Raw genomic sequence first — 19099 nt, 5'->3', positions numbered from 1 at the left:
TCTAAAGGAGATTTTTGCCGTAGGCCTCCAAGGAATTTGGTCCCCCCGTATTATTCAAGCACATTTTATCACCTCAAAGCCAAACAGTCTTATTAAAAATAAGTATATTTAATTAATCAGATATCAAACACTTCCTTCTATTTTATGGAGTATTTGTTTTTGAATGAACATTCTTAGTCAAAGATATCTGTCTTTGCCTTCCAATCTATAGCGCGCATATACGTACGTTTGAATTGATCTCCAACGAAAATTTTTCTTTAGGGCTACAAGGAGTTTGGGCTGCATTTGTGGCCACACACACACACAAAGCTTGCGTACTCTAGCGCATTCTGTCACCTCAAAGCCAAACAAAGCCTTATTAAAAATGTTTAAATTTAAACGGATTTCTAACACTTACTTATATTATTTTGTATATGTTTGTCAACATTAATTCTAAGTCAAAACCAGATGTTTTTGCTTTCCAATAGCATACATTTGAACTAATCTCCGCTGAGATATTTGCCTTAGGCCTGAGGCCTCCAAGAAGTTTAGGTCGCCCCTGTGGCCATGTACACAAAGCTTGCGTAGTCAAGCGCATTTTGTCACCTCACAGTCAAACAAAGCCTCATATTAAAAGTATATCGAACTTTCTTTTTTTTTGAACAACAAATTTTTTTTTTATTAATCTTTGAAATTGAAAAGTATATGAACTTAATCGGATCTCAAACACTTCCTTCGATCTAGTTTATATGTGCTTTTGAGCAATCTTTAGTCAAAGCTGATGTCTTTGCTTTCCAATATACTGTAGTATACATCCGAATTGGTCTGTAATAACGAGTTTAATTTTGTCCTAGGCCTCCATGGAATTTGGGTCGCCCCCGGCCATGTACACAAATTAAGCTTGCATAGTCAAGCTCATTAATTCTGTCACTTCAAAGCCAAACAGGGTCTTATAAAAATAAATTATATATTTAATTTGATCTCAAAGACTTCCTTCTATTTTAATTCGATCGATCTCCACATTACTCTGTCTGTTAATGTTGGTTTCTCATGCAAATTTTAGGTGGACTTTTGTACGATGCAAGTCCGCGCCCGTACATATTTTGGTTGACTGAAGCTGCGTTTTTGCCATGATATTAGTTCTGGCCGGTGCTTGGTATGGCCAATTTTAATTATATGCACAAATAACCATCACATGCAAAACGAGTCTGGTTGCAATCATTCAAGCCCTGAATGGGATATTGTGTGAAAATGATGTAGCAGACGGTGGCTGGGCCATATTCCTCGAGGTTGAACCTGTAGTACTACTGCACCTGAATAATTTGCTAGAGTTTGGGAGGGTATTTCACACATGTTTTTATGGTGCGCGCAGTTTTTTACAAAGTTATAGAGGCCGGCCATGCGTGTGACCCAAAAATCCGTGCATTTGATTGAATATGAGCATCGGATTGGACTATATATGTACCTAGGGGCCGGGTTACGTATTTGGTATTAGTAAAAATTCTTATAGCTAGTCATGATTAATACGTACTGATCGATCGATATATAATCTCTTCAAGTATGCATGAGACTTACAATACGCGATCTGAGTCTGAGAGGTGTAGTTAATACTAGTATGCAAGATTATATATTCTGTTCATTTCTCTCGTTTAAAAAACGGATTCAAAGTGTCATTCATTTTTGAAGAGCATATTGACTAAAACCACGTAAACCACGTAAGGTAGTACTATTGACTAATATTTCATTGACTAAAACCACGTAAGGTAGTACTATTGACTAATATTTCATAGGCTAGGGGTAGACTAGTCAAAAAAGAAAAAAAGAACACCGAAGTAAAGTGAAATTTAGAGCTTGAAAAGTTTGGTAAACATCAAAGTAAAGACGATCAATGTTTCAGCAATAGTGAGTCATCCTTCGGGCTTTTTGGGTCTTTTTTTTGTTGTATTATATAGTATTATACTTTTTCTTATCTAGTCTGTATTTTTATATTTTTTAGATTTTGCTCGTTGAGGCGATAAATGTGATGTAAAAATTTGACTTGAATTTTATAAAATTAAAAGAAAACAATCAAAAAGATCATACCAAAAAGTCCCGAAAAAAGACCCTAAGGCTAGTCTGCATGCCTTTATAGCCAACAACTTTATGTGCTTTAAAAGTGCTAGATTTATTATCGTAAATTGCTCACCTAACCATTCAAAATATTATTTTTTTGACGGCTAACCATTTAAACTTGGCAAATACGATTCAGTATTTACTCTACATGTTACCATTTGATTTTAGGTTGATCCTCAAAGAAATTTCATTTGGTATTAGAGTTGAGTCATGGGCAGCCTCTATAGTTTGTTTGAGTCTCCACCTAAGCCAATTCTCTCACGCTACCAAGCTGCACGAGAGGAGAAGCGTTAAATTCTATCTTACATATATCACTCATCTAAGACACCCAAGTCGGCCAACTAATTTGGAGGCAATCCCATCTATTGCGAATTAATTTTAGATTGGACCCCTCTAAGAATTATGTTGTGCAAAAAAAAAATTACTAAAAGGAATATAATGGAACTTCAAAAAAAGAAAAAGAAAAGGAATATAATGGTGATCAGTGGCTCAGTGCTATCAAAACGTCTGTGTATGCCAATTCAAGCTCTCATTGGGTGGCCAAACAGAAACACAACATCGTGTAGGATCACACACACACACACAGAGAGAGAGAGAGAGAGAGAGAGAGAGAGAGAGAGAGAGAGTCGTCCCACAACCGACCATTGAACACTGTTTTTGAATGTTGACGGAGGTTTCAGATTTTTTGTTCCAAAAATATACAAAAAGTTTTTGTAATGTGAAACTTTATATAAAGTAAAGGTTTAATTTTGTTAAAAAATTATTGGCCTAATTTATTTTGCTTTGTTGAGCTACGTATCTACTAGACTAGACTCACAAATTTAAATAGATTTTCATTACTGTGACATCGCATGAATGACCCGATGCATAAAATATTAAAAAAAACAATTTGTATTTTAAAATATGTAAAATTTTAGGACATTTTTAAATGCAGATGGTTCAATTAATGAACCTCTAAAAGTCTAGTAAAGCCGCTCATGGTTAGGCTCAAGAGTGTCAGAGACAACAAGTCATGTATACCAAGCTTACATAGTCAAAAACATATTCGATCTGTAAGCTCAAAGCTACACAGAAACTTATTAAAATAAATACTCCCTCCGTCCCTTATTTAGAGTCTAGTATTCTATTTTGGGCTGTCCCTTAATAAGTGTTCATTTTGTAAAATTAGTGGGTAAAAATTGGTGCATTGTCTATTTTGTTCCTAAAAGTAGATTCCATTTTGAAAAATTAGTAAGTAAAAATGTAATGATGATGGGTAAGTAGGAAAAGTGGAGGAAAAAGTTGATGTAAAAGGTATAATGATGATGTCTTTTTAATATGTTGGATTTACGAAGCAGGACACTTAAAAAGAGACGGATAGAGTAATATTTTTTGAGGAATAAATTTAAGCGGATTTTACTTTGGCAACTCGCACGAATGATGTATGCATATGATAACAAAACATCAAATTAAATTTTAAAAAATACAAAATTGTAGTGCATTTCCAAACATAGAGGGTTCACTTAAACTAAGAGGGTATACTTAAATCCCTCAAAACCTAATAAAGGCTCTCTGGTTTTGATTAAGGGACAACTAGCCATGTACGTAACACCAAGCTTGCATAGTCAAAAGCACAATCTGTCACCTCAAAGCTAAATATATAGAACCTTATTTAAAAAAAAATTTTGATTTAAGTAAATTATGTATGAGACTGAATATTTTAGTGCATCTTTCAAAACCCGGACGGTACACTTGAATGCCTCAAAGCCTAGTAACACCGTCTTGGTTATGCTTAAGCGACAACTGGCCATGTACACCTAGCTTGAATAGTCAAAAGCACATTTTGTCACTTCCCAGCAAAAAAAAAAAAAATTACTTATTAAAAGAAATAAAATGTAGCCGGCAATAAAGTTTAGTAGATAAGTTTGTGACGGTATATTTCAGTGCATTTTTTAAATCAACATGGTACACTTGAACCCCTCAAAGCCTAGTAAAACCGCTCTAGTTATGCTTGAAGGACAACTGACCATCTACTTTGCATATATAGTCAACAACGCATTTTGTACCCTCAAAGCTAAATAGAACCTTATTAAAAGAAATAAATTTAGTCGAACAATAAATTTATGTAGATAAGTATGCGACTATTTATTTTAGTTATTTTCTTAAACACTAAGGGTTCACTTGAACCCCTCCGAACCATGGTTAGACTTACGGGGCCTAAAAGAGACAACTGGGCAATTGCACCAAACTTGCACAGTCAAAAGCGTATTCTATCACATAAAATCTAAAGAGAACCTCATTAAAAAAAAAAATTAGTTGGACAATAATCTAAGTAGATTTTGCTAAAACCCCCTCAAAGCCTAGTAAAGCCGTCCCTCGGTTAGGCTCAAGGAACGATTGGTCACGTACACCAACCTTGCATATATAGCATGTCCCCTCAAAGCTAAACACAACCACATTAACAACAAATTAATGAATTTAGTCAGATCTCCAACAGGTGCTATAATTTTGTTATTTGCTTATATTTGAATGTTCTTGATTAGTCAAGCTAGATGTACATCGATCTTTGCTTTCCAATAGCCAATTAATACTTAATTGAATCGCTCTTGAACAAATTACGAGTTTTCAACTTATACACATGGCTGTTATAAAAAACATATGCATGTGGGTATAAATAAATAAATAAATAAATAAAATATATATATATACACACACACTTCGAATTCCTAACCCCGGAGCCTAGCTATTACTAGCATTCTTATTTTTATTTTTCCTGGATACTCCTCAAAGAAATGGAAGGTCTGACCAAAATGTCAGAAAAAAATTCCTCAAGCATTTATTTATTTAATTTCTCCGTTCACAGTATAGGTGTGATGCACATGTTTAAACTACCAAAACCATATATATGCAAGCTGTTTTTTCAACTCCATTAATCCAAATCCAACATCCTAACTTGACGGATTCACCAAGTAAAGTGCATCACACCAACTAATAGTGGCAAAGTTAATTCTTAATGATATTGTTATCCAAATGACAAGCTAGCTAGCATTCATAAATTCAAGATCTCTAATCGTCACCAGAATATATTGTTATCCAAATAACAAGCTAGCATTCATAAATTCAAGATCTCTAATCACCAGGATAATTTTTACCAACTAAAGTTCTAACCCCTTTTATTGCTTTTTCCCGTTAATAATAGATTGACTTTTGACATAATTAATATTAACGATAATTCGATTAGTTGTAGTTTCTCAAGATAAATAGTAGCCTCTTGTCTACGTTAGCAAATATTGTTGTGGTAGTGGTTGTTGTGCCACCCTTGTCGTGAAGTCACATGGGGCTCACTCTAAACCCGTTAAATCACATACTTAAATGTTTTATTCAGAAGTAATTTGATTGTCCATGAAAGAAAAATATTGATAAAAATTCAAAAGTATGTGGTTGAATTATGTCTGTCTCCTTTAAAGAATTGAATTTTTTGATATGATTTCCAAAACTGTTGCGCGATAATGATATTTGATCAACTTCATTTGTACGTAATGAATGAATGTCCAGTCTGAAAAGGGCTCGAAAATATTGGTCTGTGCAAAGCTAATGAGTCAAAGGAATCGAAAAGGCCCTTTTAAATTGTCAAGACAACGTGAAAAACAAGAACGCGGCCGGTACTTACCATTGACTTAAATTAGTAATGTACTATTATTAGCCAATATGGACCCCAAAACAAGAACCCACAAGTATTTGCTATTCCCACTTGCAATCCTATACTATACCCCCCATCCACTTTAGTACTTTGTACTCCTGAGCATTCCTTTGTAATAATAATTACTATACAAATCTCAATTACTACTATAGTATTTGTACTCCTAAGTAGTTTTGGAAAACCACTTGCACTTTCTCTATATTCTCCTCAAACAATTATAGTATCAATTAGTTGGAACGTTAAGAATTATAGCTATTTGTAATTATATATACAAAGGTCAACCAGCCATTTTAGGCAGGCAAGCTCGTTTAATCAATTGTTCGTATATACAAATTGCAGTCAGGTTCGTTTGCATCTGTGATTTATACATACAACTCTGTATTATCTAAATTATCTTCTTATGCGTGATGTCGTCGAGAATAAGCTTTCATAAATATAGCGGCCAATAAATTTTTTAATTATTTTATTTCCGTTTGCAATTCTAATACCCATGGGCGGAGGTACTAATGTATAAATAGGGTCACTTGACTTCACTCATTTTGATTTTCTACAAGGATGTTCGATAGAATATGGCCAAATTTTGCCACATTGAAAATCTCTATGCTCCAACTTCCTTCAAATGCATACACTCCAAGCAATCGTTTCTTTTCCAAGAGTTGATAGTCTTGCGGATGAGACTGTATCATGCAACGTTTACAAAATGTAATAAGTCTCTAGGACCAATTTTAAAGCAAAATTAGTTTTATCAGTATATATATATTTACCTTATAATTAAATATTTTTGTAGATTACCAAACAATTAAAAAAAAAAAAACTTGCATATGGATCAAATTTTTAACCCCACTATCAAATTTTTTTGGCTCCCCCCCTGGTAATACCATCCAACTATAGTAGTTAAGGGATGTTTTGACTTAATAAATAATAATCGCTTTAGATTTTTTTGTCTTTTATTTAATTTTTTCCCGCCGCTTGTTAGTTTCTAGTCAATATTTTGTGGATTATTGATTTGCATCGACGAAATAAATATTAAAATTAAAAGGTTATGATGAAAATCTTTAAAACGTTAGTATAACATTCAAAATTTTTTACTATAATCTCATACTATTTGTTAATTCTTCAAGAGAAATCAATAATTCACAAAAATATAATTAACTAAGGGGAAGAAGACAAAAAATAATCCGAAAGGACCAACCACTTGCAATCTGTCTATATACAATTCTCCTCAACAATTTCCAATTAATGCGAACTAAGATTTTGTAGAGTTTGTATTTTATTAAATAGGATAGGACACCAAAAATCTGTATAATACTAGTATCTCAATTAAAGCAGGCAGAGGCAGCCATATGGACTGAGTATTTTGGTTGAGGGGATAGGATTAGGAGAAGAGAAGGTCTGGTCTACGCGGTTGCTGTCAAATTTGGAGAGAGCTTCGGAGAACTATATAAACAGACAAGGAAGCGGAGAGGCGATTTATATAAAGGCCCTACGGCAATCCGAACAACACGTATATCTACCGCTTATCTCTCATCTCTCTAACACATCCTTATCCATATTTTCTCTCTCTCTCTCTCTCTCTCTCTCTCTCCTCTACCACTTTTGTCTACTCCTCCTCTGCAAACCCATATCCTAACCACCATCTCTTCTTTAATTTTCGTCTTTTCTTTTCTCTCTATCTCTTGAGATTTTCCTCTTATCTGTACAGATCTTGATTTTACTACTACTTCTTTATTAACAAGCTCTGTTGATATTCCTTTCAATATCCCAGTGCGTATGATATGGCTTTGGTTTCTGCTTTGTTTGAGATCTTACAACGGCCCACAATTTGGGACGTATTGACAGAACTCATGGTGTTCATGGCCCCTCTCTGGGTTGCGACTATTGTTGGGGTTGTGGTCGGGTGGGCATGGAAACCCAAATGGGTTAATCTAACTACAGATTCGTTCGATTTTTCTTCACGTTCGAAAAACGGTTCTTCTTTGACAGAATGGCCGGCGTCCTTTTCTTGTTTGATTCCGTCGTCTTTGACTATTCCAAGCTTGGATTCACTGAAATTGCTATTGCCCAGCTGCATTTCTTGGTTACCCATCAATGGGTTAGAAGAGGGGAATTCCACTCTGTCTCCAAGCACAACCGTTGACTGCAGGTTAGTTGGTGTTTTCCAATTATGATACTTCCAAACATTTGCTTAACAAAGATTTTTCTTGGTCAAATTTAAAAAAGTTGAAATTTTTAGCTATCCATTGATTGTCAGAAGATGCGTTTCCAATTCAAAAAGTTAGTATGATTTTCAGTGTTAGAAATTTCCGAGGGTTAGTTGGCACAAACTTTGACTGCACGTTAGTTTGTGTTCTTCAATTATGGTACTTTCTTGGACTGCATTCAAACATTTGCTTAACAAAGATTTTTCTTGGTCAAACCTTCAAAAGTTGGAATTTTTAGCTATCCATTGATTGTAAGAAGATGGGTTTCCAATTCAAAAAGATAGTATGATTTTCAATGTTAGAAATTTCTGAGGGTTGAATTGTACTTGTTCAGTTCATCAAAGCCGGAAAAAGCAGAAACGGCCGTGGTTGGTAAAGATGACTTGGAGCATTTATGCCGAATTGTAGAGGAGAAAGACGGCGGCCCTGCTTGGATTCAGATGATGGATCGATCCACACCTGTTATGAGTTATAGAGCTTGGAGGAGAGATCCTGAGGTATATTTTCTCAATTTCAAGATGTTCTTATTCCACTTGTAGATTAGTGGAATATATTAGCCGGTCTCAAGCCTGGGAAAAAAACTCTGTTAGATCCTTATAACATGAATCCGATTATGAATAAAACCTTGACAGAATTGAAATTGGATTCATGTACCTGACCCTAATTGATTGGACCTTAAGGATCGGTTTGATTTGGTTTCGTACTAGTGGTCTAAGTTCATTGGTCAGTTAGGACTCAAGGCTCGGTTTAATTTGGTTTGGTACTAGTTGGTCCTTTAGGAACAAACACGTAATAATAATGCATACCCTACTATACCTATCTTCCTGTCAAGATGTTTATATTGCCCTGAACTTTGGTATTAGTCTAGATGGGGAACCCTAGTTCTAGTTTTCATTCCTGCTGGATGCCCCCTCTGAAATTATGTTCAATCGCTGCTCATGTAATCTATTCATATGACTCAGCCCTGATGGCTTTCATGGTTTGTTCCAGAATGGGCCCCCGCAATACCGTTCCAGCACAATCTTCGAGGATGCCACTATTGAGATGGTGAGGGATTTCTTTTGGGATGATGAATTTCGAATGAAGTGGGATGACATGCTTACGCATGCTGAAATTCTAGAAGAGTGCCCCACCACAGGAACCCTAGTAGTTCAGTGGGTGCGCAAGGTACGAAGGGCGAGCATTTCATTTTCCCATGGATCTTCTCATGCCTTGTTCATCTAGAACACGTTGGCTTACATGTTCTAATGTTGCTTTATTTTCCTTTTTTGTGTCCCACAGTTTCCCTTCTTTTGTAGCGATAGGGAGTACATTATCGGCCGTCGGATTTGGGAATCAGGACGATCATATTACTGTGTTACAAAGGTAGGTTCCTTTGACCAGAAATTGCCCTTGTGCATAGTGTATTTCTGAATTGTTTCCTTGTGCATGATTCTAGTGCTACTTGATTCATTGATACTGTTAAAGTTTGTCCCACACGGTTAATTATTTCATCCAAAAGTAGTAAATGAGCCCAGCCGGCCTCTCCACTCATTGCCAATTGATTTTGAGTTGGATGCTTTAACTGATACATCAATGAGAAATGGTTGTTTTTGGTTCATTTTATTTTCATGATGCTGTATAAAGTGTAGTTTAGTTGGTCAAGAAATTGTTCCTTGATAATCGCATTCATGTGTCACTTAACTTGTTTTAATAAGTGTTTAGTACGGAGTATAAGATAAGTAGCATGGGTAGAATCATGCACATTGAACATATTTTCCAAGAGTACCACATAGGAGTCCAAAATTGTAATGCCCTTGTAACTATTTTGACAGCCCCACTCCTACCTCAAATGAAACAGGCATAGGCTCACAGGCTCAACACACACAGAAAGCATGGTGGGCACAATCATGTGTAGAAACTATAATAGTTGAATATAGTGGATAAATATGACATGTAACAGTTAAAGTTACACAGTAAAAGGGGAGATACACAAGTGATGCTGGAGCAACATCTGCATCTGTAGATATCTAAGCACCTTGTGTATCGAAGGGGATCCGTTAAGCACCTTGTGTATCTAAGCACCTTGTATGCATAGATAGGACTGGTTTTGCTATCTGGATAGAATATAGATATTCGTACCTTCTAGTTTTTTGATTTATTTATTTCAGTTTATTTCTTATTGTAAACTATATGGGAATTAACTGATTGTCTGTTTTTCTTTATTTTTTGGCGTGTTTAGGGAGTACCGTGCCCCTCTGTACCCCGGCGCAACAAACCAAGGCGTGTTGATTTGTATTATTCAAGTTGGCATATACGAGCAGGTAATTACTTCCTCAAGAATTGTTTGAGCTAATTAGTGTAATGGTGATCAAGGCTTGCTTGAAGTTTATGGCGGCATAAGCTATTTTGTTGAGGCAGTTGCTATTTAAATGAGTTGATTGGAAGAAAACCTCGAAATTAATTGGGGCTTGTTTGTTTGGCATATGATTGTTTGAGTATTTTTCTAGAAAGTAAAAAACCTCCTCCCTTGGGTTTAAAACTATTGTGAAAGGGAAATGATTTACTAACAGTCTAACTTCCACATAAGGTAAAGATCATTTCAACACCATATTTGCTTGCATCACTCTCCTAAGTAGTAACACGTAATTGCTACCATTAAGGAATTCTATAGCAGCTCTTGTTGTTTCTATTATGCGAATTTGACTCCAAAGGAAACACTTACTCCCCCTTCAAAGTCCCAATTCTTTCTGGTTTCTCAACTCTTTCCGTATCTAAGCTGTTTGTACTTGTATATTTCTCAGTTGAATCAAAGAGGGGAGATGGCCAGCTGACTGCTTGTGAGGTGTTACTCTTCCATCATGAAGAGATGGGAATACCTTGGGAAATCGCAAAGCTTGGAATCCGACAGGGCATGTGGGGAGCTGTCAAGAAGATAGAACCTGGCTTACGTGCATACCAGAGAGAGAGAGAATCCAGTGCCCCACTATCACGGTGTGCCTTCATGGCTCAGATCAACACTAAAGTTAGCGCAGACTATCTGGATTCTTTGGAAAGCACAAGAAGCAGTTCATCAGAGGTTGAAACCCTGAATTCATCCGAAGAGAAGCCAAGGAGGAACATACCGAAGCTTCTAGTCATTGGTGGGGCCATAGCGCTCGCTTGTAGTCTCGACCGAGGACTTTTGACAAAGGCTGTTATATTTGGGGTGGCTAGAAGGTTTGGAAATATTGGGAAGAAGTTGTGATTGGTATGCTTTTGCATCTGGTCCACAGATGCCCTGCTAGAAATCTTTGCTTTTGCTTCGGGTGAGGAATTTTCGGATTCTGGATCTCCTCCTCCTTAAAAAGATGGAAGAGGTTTGGATATTTTTACCTTTGACCCGTGAGGCAGCTAAATGTAGGAAAGAGGTAGAATTGTATAGTTATGTTCAGCTAAATGGAAATGCCCATTGGGGGATCTCATGCTGCAAACTAAAAGACACATTCATTTTATTTTCTCTCATTAATTTTGTTTGTTTTTTTTTTTTTCGCCCGCTTTTTCGATCAAGACTTGCCGAAAAAATAACAGGCAATGTTTTCATCAATCACCGCATAAAAAATAAAAACGAAAACAAAACAGAAACTAATCAAGGCTTAGATGTAGGCCTTTTTAGGGGGATTCGCAGATCACTGCAAAGGAAGATTTGTTAGAGTACCTTGTTTGCCTCCGGTGGAACTAATTACGAGCGCGGTAGTGTGGGGCTTTTATCGGTTTTGTTCACTTGCTGTTCCCAGAACCACCTACTCTCTCTCCATACTATTTTCAATAAGTTCTCTTCTCTCTACTCATTACTCTCGTCTTTCTCTCTACTTATTACTCTAAAATCAAATCCTCTACTCCTTACTTTCATTTCTCTATCTTTCTCCCCACTTATTACTTTAAAATCTCAAAACCTTTACCAAACAACCTTGCTTGTATTGTAAATTCATTGAAAGTATTGGAAGAGACAACAAAACAACTGGAGATAAGAAGCTATAGCAAACTCGAATACAACTCGGTAGCACTTTGCCGGCGGAATCTCAAACAAAAAACAACAGCGTGCACACACACTATCATGAAAGTAATTGGGATACAAACGAGTTCAAAAAAGGGGACGGGAGAAAAATATCTGATTACAGCTTTTGATTATTGAGCAGAAAACAAGAAATCTGACACTGAGATATTAGACATGAGCAGTGCCTTGAGTGAATTGGGGATCCTCGCATCTGTACCGCCCGTCAGGGCCAATCCCAAAACCTTTAGGATCTGCAAAGACATTCTCTAAAAGCTGAGGTCTGGGTGGAAGTGGGCTTGCATCTGCGAATTCCACAGCATCTTCCATCATCTCATCAATCTTTTTCTCTATGGCTTTCAACTCATCTTCCTTTACAAGATTGTGCTCAAACATGTACTTCTTCAAGGCTGTGATGGGATCTCTTGTTGCATAGTGAGACTTCTCAGCTACAGAAAGGAGAATGTTGTCAAAAAATTGAACCACAAATTCATAATAGACATTCAAGACGGGAAAACATGACATGCCTAATACCTATAATCCGGTACGAAATTCCTACTAGTTTCTATTAAACGAGCAAGCAAAACTGTTTCTCCAACTTGTACAACTACTGTTATGTTCTACATGACAGACTAACAAGTATGCTGAAAATAATTGAGGGAAAATTAGAGAAACGAATGATAAATACAAGGGAGTTAATTTATTTATTTTTTTCTGGAAATGAAATACAAGGGAATCTAGGACTCGCAATCAGAGCAAGGATGTCATACAATGACCACGCACATATTTGTCATTTAATATCTGTAAGCCACGTGGGAGAACAAGAAGCCATCTATGTCCGACCTATTTATGGACTCAAAATCCGAAGTCAACATGGTAACCACTCATCTTCTGTATATAAGTCTATGATAGCTAAAAATAAAAGAAAACTATACTCTCACGAACTTGCAAACTATCTTTAGAATCTATTTTCGCCAAACAATGTTGCAATCAAGTTGACGGTGTCCACAGGCATCATCTAAATATAATTGAAGTTTTGGATAGTTAAATTTATGGTTTGGAAAATCAGTAAATCACAAAGACGAGCAATATATCCATTCTCATTAAGGACATTAGGGTTAACAGATTAGAATCTAATACGTGGCAAAGTTTAACAATTTTACAGTAATTGAGTATAGAATCCGAATGATATTGCCAAGTCAACTTTTTTTGTCCACCTCAAGAGACCATATTAGTGTACTTACGAACAAAGACAGACACAAGAAACAACGGCTATCCGTAATTTAAAAACGAGTCACCCATGTCATGCAAAAATCTTTTCCAAGTTCTGCGTATTTTTTTATTGGAAAACTAAGAAAGAATCCAAAATCTTACAAATATATTAGTCATAAGGAATATGGAGTACAAACTCAACTTGCATATGACTTGAACGACATGTGGTATTGTGCATAAAATTGCCAACAATAAAGTACATATCACCTGAACCTAACAGTGTCAAGTTATCCTAAATTTTGCAAGAAACCAAGTACTTAGGAACTTTGAACCTAAAACCCAGACTACTTTTGAAAAAAGCCATTTTAATTGCATGAAAACGTCTTAATAAGTACTCCATCGTCATAAAAACAACTGGAATATAATACTAGACCGGATCAGAAAGATTCGAAGGTCAACCTATTTGAAGTTCAAAATCTTCCACGACAGTTAATGAAGCAAATGATTCCACTATGTAAATGAGATATATAAGTTCATTTCGGATGAATTCCTGAATTTGAAATCACAAAGGTTTCGGAACGACCATAAGAACTAAGAAGTGATTATTGAAATACCATATTCAAACGGCAGAAGATAAAAAAAGGCACGTGTATACTTAACAACTACAATATCTGACAAACAAAATGTACCAATTGAAGAGGAGACAGATTCAAACTGACTATGAGTTCAATTCATGCTTACCAGGGTCACGAAGCTCATCAGGATCAGCCAATGAGTGTCCCCTAAACCTGTATGTCTCACATTCAATCAAGCTTGGTCCCTCCCCTCTCCTGGCCCTCCCAATGGCCTCCTTAGCCACCTCTCTCACTTTTAACACATCCATCCCATCGACATGCACTCCCGGCATCCCAAATGCAGGACCCTTCTTCCAAATCTCAGGGTCAGAAGTCGCCCTCAAATGGGACATCCCGATTGCCCACAAATTGTTCTCCACCACAAACACAATAGGCAGTTTCCACAGTGCTGCCATGTTCAAGCACTCAAAGAACTGGCCATTATTACAAGTACCATCCCCAAAGAAAGCCAACGTCACATGATCAGAATCCGCCTCTTTCAGCACCTCTCTCCGGTACTTGGAGGTGAATGCAGCACCAGTGGCCACTGGAATTCCCTCGCCGATGAAAGCAAAACCACCGAGAACATTAAACTCTTTGGAGAACATGTGCATGGACCCACCCTGTCCACGGCAGCAGCCAGTAGTCTTGCCAAAAAGCTCGCTCATGACTTGGCGTGCAGGCACACCTTTACTGAGGGCATGAACGTGATCGCGGTAGGTGCTAACAACAGAATCTTCCTTGGTTAAGAGTTTGATGAAACCTGTGGATACAGCTTCTTGGCCGTTATACAGATGAACAAAGCCAAACATTTTGCCTCTGTAATACATCTGCGCACACATATCTTCGAAACCCCTGCCCAACACCATGTCCTCGAATAACTCCAAGCCTTCCTCTCTTGTGATCAGCTACAAAAGCACAAATTACAACTCCAAATCAAGAAAAGGGAATTAATAAAGAGGTTGGCAAGTTTAAAGATCAAACAGTAAGTTTGAATTTTGACCAGAGGTGGAGGAGCTAGATTTGAGCTTACATAAAGCATGCAAATGTTAAAAGATTGAAATTCTAACACATGACTTGAATTAGAAAAGCTTCATGCATTCAAATTAATTGTCTAGAGAATGAGAGAATTGTATTGCCTAGGCAACTTTCATGCGTGCAGCTGAAGTAGTCATACACTAGTTTTCCAAAAAACACAAAAGGAAACCTATTGTATTCCTATTGATCCAACGGGTCTTAGACTCTCGCATACATTTATGATATTCAAGAGGTGTGGTGTGTCACATGTTAAATAGAAAGGTAAAAGCAAAAGGCACTTTCGTTCCAAACAATTAAAAAGCAATCCGAGACCTTTAAACAACACAGAGTCCCAAGGAACATGGAGTACAAAATTGACCTGCGTATGACATGAACAATTACTAATCTACTCAGGAAATTGTCCGAACTAATGCACGCCTCAAGACATCAATGTGAAGTTATCTGTAAACATCTACAAAAACTCACAGATAATTTGCAAATTGAAACCTAATCCATGAGTCCTCCTTCAGATATTAAATTAATAAACATATTTCAACTGCATTTAAACGAAAATAAATGATTTCGTTAATTGGACACCACGTCAAAGCAAGATCAAGCCAAGTAGATTTCAAAAATATCCAATGATACTATCTCCATCCCAATCTATTTGCCCACTTTTAAGACTTTTAGATGTCCCAAAATGTGAGTCAATTTAACTTCTGAATGAACCGAATTTCCTATTTGCCTTTTCTTTTTTGAAATAATAATATTAACTTTCCCTCTCCTTGTTTGGTTCTCAAAAAAGAGAAGGGAAAATTTCAAATTCCAACTCAACATTTCTCTCAGTCTCTTCAATTTACCCCCTCATTCCCTTCTTAATTATTTTCTCTTACTATCCCCAAGTTCCAAACAGAGCCTAAATCTTGGAAAAGTTGAATCTTTCTATGTGTAATCATAGTGGTCCCTAAAGAAATTAGATTAACAAACAATCCCATTATTATGCATTCAAGTTAGATACTTTGGTTCAGGTAAAATCACAAAGGTTGTACAATAATTCAACATGAAACAGAAGGAAAATCGTTCACCAGAATGGATTGAATTGGTTGTAACATAAGAATGAAATGCTTACCGGATCGGAGCCGGAAAAGGGAATGGAATTGGTCCTTTTTTTCTTGACAACATCGGAGACGGCAACGATGGTTGATTGGCGGCGAACCGGAGCAGATGAAGGAACCGGGCGGAATTCACGGCCTGATCCGAGGAAAGGTGAGGTGGGTTTACTGAAAGGGTTATTCGTAGTGCGATGGAGAGGTTGATTCATAGTTTTGATTGCGGAGAAAGCCGAAGCCATTGCGTCGGCAGATGAATGAATTAGTGTGTCACCAAGGTGTTTGATAAGGGGTCTCAGAGAGACAAGGGGAGAGAGCTTTGTTTGCTTGCACTTTGGAACGAACGAGCTTCTTGTTGCGAGATGACAGAGAAAGGGGGAGAGAGAGTTTAAAGCGGGGGCGGAGAAAGCGAGGGAGAAGTTTGGTAATTGCAGGTGTTACTAACGGGGGCATAGAGTCAAACAATCAAGAATGCCACGCACACGAAATCAGTTACTGGGGTTGATGATTCAAGCAAGCCGGAGGTATCATGTTCTGCTTGGGAAATAAATACTGTAGTATTTATTTTTTGATTGAAAAATGATGTAGTGTGAGAGAATCTGTCTTAGAGAAAAAAGTACATAGTCTCATTTGGCTTTAAAAGTGGAATAGTAATTTTGTTTTTGTTTTTGTTCAAAAAAAAATTGCATTTGTTAGTTTTACGCATAGTTGTTAATCCCGTTCCGTACCGGCCGGTACGTACCGATTTTGAAAAAAACCGGTACCCTAACACCCCAATACCGTTCCGGACCAAATACCGGTCGGTACCGGCCGTTTCGGGAAATACTGGCCGGAAAACGGTTACCGGAAATTCCGTCCGGAATTTTGCAGAGGAAAAATGTTTTTGTTCTTTTTTTTTTGGTTCTCTGGACTTAAGAAAAAAATAATAATAAAAAAAAAGTTGCCGGTTTCAGAATTTTAGCAAAACGTGCTTAACCATAGTACGTGCGCGAGGCTTAAATCCCGGATTTGCACCCCCCTGCGCATGAATAACCCGTGACGCGCACCCGGTTAATTGGTTTCCGAATCAGTTTTTCCAAATTGCCTTTGGCCACGGCACATTTTTCCGAGCGCGCGAGACTTCTTATTGGGTTCTCATTCACAAGATCACTAGTGTGCAAAGTCATTTAAAGTGGAAAAGAATTTTGTAACTAAGCAATGTAGGACTAGAGAATCTCTAGTAGAGATATTTTATGATGAATTGTATGATATGAGAGATTTTTTTGAATTATAATTATATATAATTATTATATATATTGTAGTTGCGGTAAATCCCAAACGGTACCCGGTACCTGACCGGTACCCGGTACGTACCGTACCAGTAGGAAAATCGGTACCCTGTCCGAAACGGTATTCAGAACTATGGTTTTACGTCAAACTTTTGTGACTTATTGATTTGTCTCGGTGAGAGAAATTGAAAAAATAAAAAATTTTGATCGAAACTCAATTTTTTTCAAAAAGAGACAAGAATAAATAAAAAAGGTTGACTTATTTTTGTTTTTATTCAAAAAATTATGTGTTTCGATCAAAATTTACTTTTCCGGTTCCTCTCGTCAAGACGAATCAATAAGTCACAAAAGTTTGACGCAAAACAAACAAATGCAAAAAAATTTGAATGAAGACAAAAAAATAATTCACTCAACTTTTTAATCCAAACCCATCTAAGAAATAGTAAGAACCTTAGTGGAATGAGGCCTAAAAGTCACATAATACACATGCGGGAACGAGAGCGCGAACGCATCTTTCCCAACCCACTACAATTTGTAAGTGCGAGGATTAAGAGAGCAAGCGCAAAGCAAGAATTGAAAGTGGGTGCGAAGTTATCATAGTCTTGTTATTCCTACTGCTACTACACCTATCACTGGTGCGTAGATTTCGTATGATGAATTCGTGATGGATCATGTTACATTTTGCGTCACAGTAGAGATCAGTGAAAGATTATCAAATTAAGTCTCGTTTGACAATAGTGATAGATTGATAAGACTCGTCAAGAGATAGGATTATGATTGGGATTGGTAATGAGAATGGATTGATAATAAGTATGTTTGTTTATGATAGGATTAGATGATGGGATTTGATTGATAGAAGAAGTTGGGAATGAGAAGAAGTTGGGATTGGATTATGAATATCAAGTCCCAATGGGTATTGCTAATATCTCTTAAAGTCCGGCTTCTTCATCCCATAAGATTCACAATCAGAAGCCATTTGTGTTACCAAACAAGAAATTAATAATCCGAAGAAACTATTAGTACAATCCCATGACCAAATCAAGTTATCAACCGGGACCTTAGAGAATCTTGGTAGGGACAAGGGTGAAAGATCATCAAATTAGAGAATCTTGGTAAGACAAAGGAACAACGGAACAAGCAAAAGGAGACATATGGGCTTAGATGGATACTTCAAAAATTACTAAATTAGTAGTATTAGAAATCTACTTTGATACTTTATTTTACATTGAAAAGCTAATGATAATATCTTGTGGTGTAGTACCATATTTTTGAATGTTTGTCGTTATATTACTTTTTAAGTATTTTATTATCTTGATAACGTACTCCAACAGATTATTCAACTATCAAATCACTTTTTATAAGATGATTTGAGATTTAAAGTTTGCTATTCAAAAGTCAAATTTGGAGAGAGAGAATTGCGAAGAGTTTTTAGATTTGCAGAGTATGTAGAAGCAAAATCTTGCAAATGTGAAATTTCTTAAAATTCAATATTTGAAGATTCTGCTAGAGATAATCTTAAACAAGTTTCGAATTGATTTTCCGCCACATTATCAAAAATCTTTCTCACAATTAATAGAACTCGGCCATAAGTTTCCCATTTAATTTAAATATTCGATAACTATAGTTATGCCCATGCGATGCACACAACAACATATATACAAGAAATATTCACTGGCGTAAACCTGCATGACGTAGTGGAAAATCATTTCTTAGTTGTAGTGACATAATGTTTTTCTACACCGATCAACAACATCAATCTCCTCCATAGAGAGCAAGGGAAATAACGAAAGAAAATTTAAAGGTTAAAGTTTGAGATTAAATTATTTACGCCGTAGGTATAAATATTTGTTTCCTTCAAATCAATTACTACATTGTGCCACGTTTAATGTTCTATTA

At 36.6% G+C, this 19099-nt stretch overlaps 2 protein-coding genes across 2 annotated transcripts; one reads left to right on the top strand and one right to left on the bottom strand.

Moving 5' to 3' along the window:
* Window positions 1-7125: 7125 nt before the first annotated feature.
* LOC131316066 (uncharacterized) lies at window positions 7126-11423 on the top strand. Its single transcript, XM_058345337.1, has 6 exons — window positions 7126-7913; window positions 8306-8468; window positions 8962-9138; window positions 9253-9336; window positions 10193-10274; window positions 10755-11423. Exons 1-6 carry the CDS (start codon window positions 7546-7548, stop codon window positions 11195-11197), a joined length of 1317 nt encoding a protein of 438 aa, XP_058201320.1. The 5' UTR covers window positions 7126-7545; the 3' UTR covers window positions 11198-11423.
* A 528-nt stretch (window positions 11424-11951) lies between these two features.
* On the bottom strand, window positions 11952-16486 carry LOC131316028 (pyruvate dehydrogenase E1 component subunit alpha-3, chloroplastic-like). Its single transcript, XM_058345292.1, has 3 exons — window positions 15956-16486; window positions 13937-14717; window positions 11952-12432 (listed from the first exon to the last, which is right to left on the bottom strand). The coding sequence occupies exons 1-3, from the start codon at window positions 16175-16177 to the stop codon at window positions 12155-12157; spliced, it is 1281 nt and encodes a 426-aa protein (XP_058201275.1). The 5' UTR covers window positions 16178-16486; the 3' UTR covers window positions 11952-12154.
* Window positions 16487-19099: the final 2613 nt, after the last annotated feature.

Source organism: Rhododendron vialii, chromosome 2a, assembly GCF_030253575.1.
Source record: "Rhododendron vialii isolate Sample 1 chromosome 2a, ASM3025357v1".
Taxonomy (NCBI): Eukaryota; Viridiplantae; Streptophyta; class Magnoliopsida; order Ericales; family Ericaceae; genus Rhododendron; species Rhododendron vialii.
The sequence above is the reverse complement of the archived record's forward strand: the minus strand, read 5'-3'. Positions and strand labels throughout refer to the sequence as shown.

Coding starts and splice junctions, on each gene's coding strand:
- LOC131316066 (XM_058345337.1), top strand. CDS start 7,546: ATGGCTTTGGTTTCTGCTTTGTTTGAGATCTTACAACGGCCCACAATT. Junction 7,914..8,305: donor AGCACAACCGTTGACTGCAG/GTTAGTTGGTGT, acceptor GTACTTGTTCAG/TTCATCAAAGCCGGAAAAAG. Junction 10,275..10,754: donor AAGTTGGCATATACGAGCAG/GTAATTACTTCC, acceptor TATATTTCTCAG/TTGAATCAAAGAGGGGAGAT.
- LOC131316028 (XM_058345292.1), bottom strand. CDS start 16,177: ATGGCTTCGGCTTTCTCCGCAATCAAAACTATGAATCAACCTCTCCAT. Junction 14,718..15,955: donor CCTTTTCCGGCTCCGATCCG/GTAAGCATTTCA, acceptor GTGCTTTTGTAG/CTGATCACAAGAGAGGAAGG. Junction 12,433..13,936: donor TGATGAGCTTCGTGACCCTG/GTAAGCATGAAT, acceptor TCCTTTCTGTAG/CTGAGAAGTCTCACTATGCA.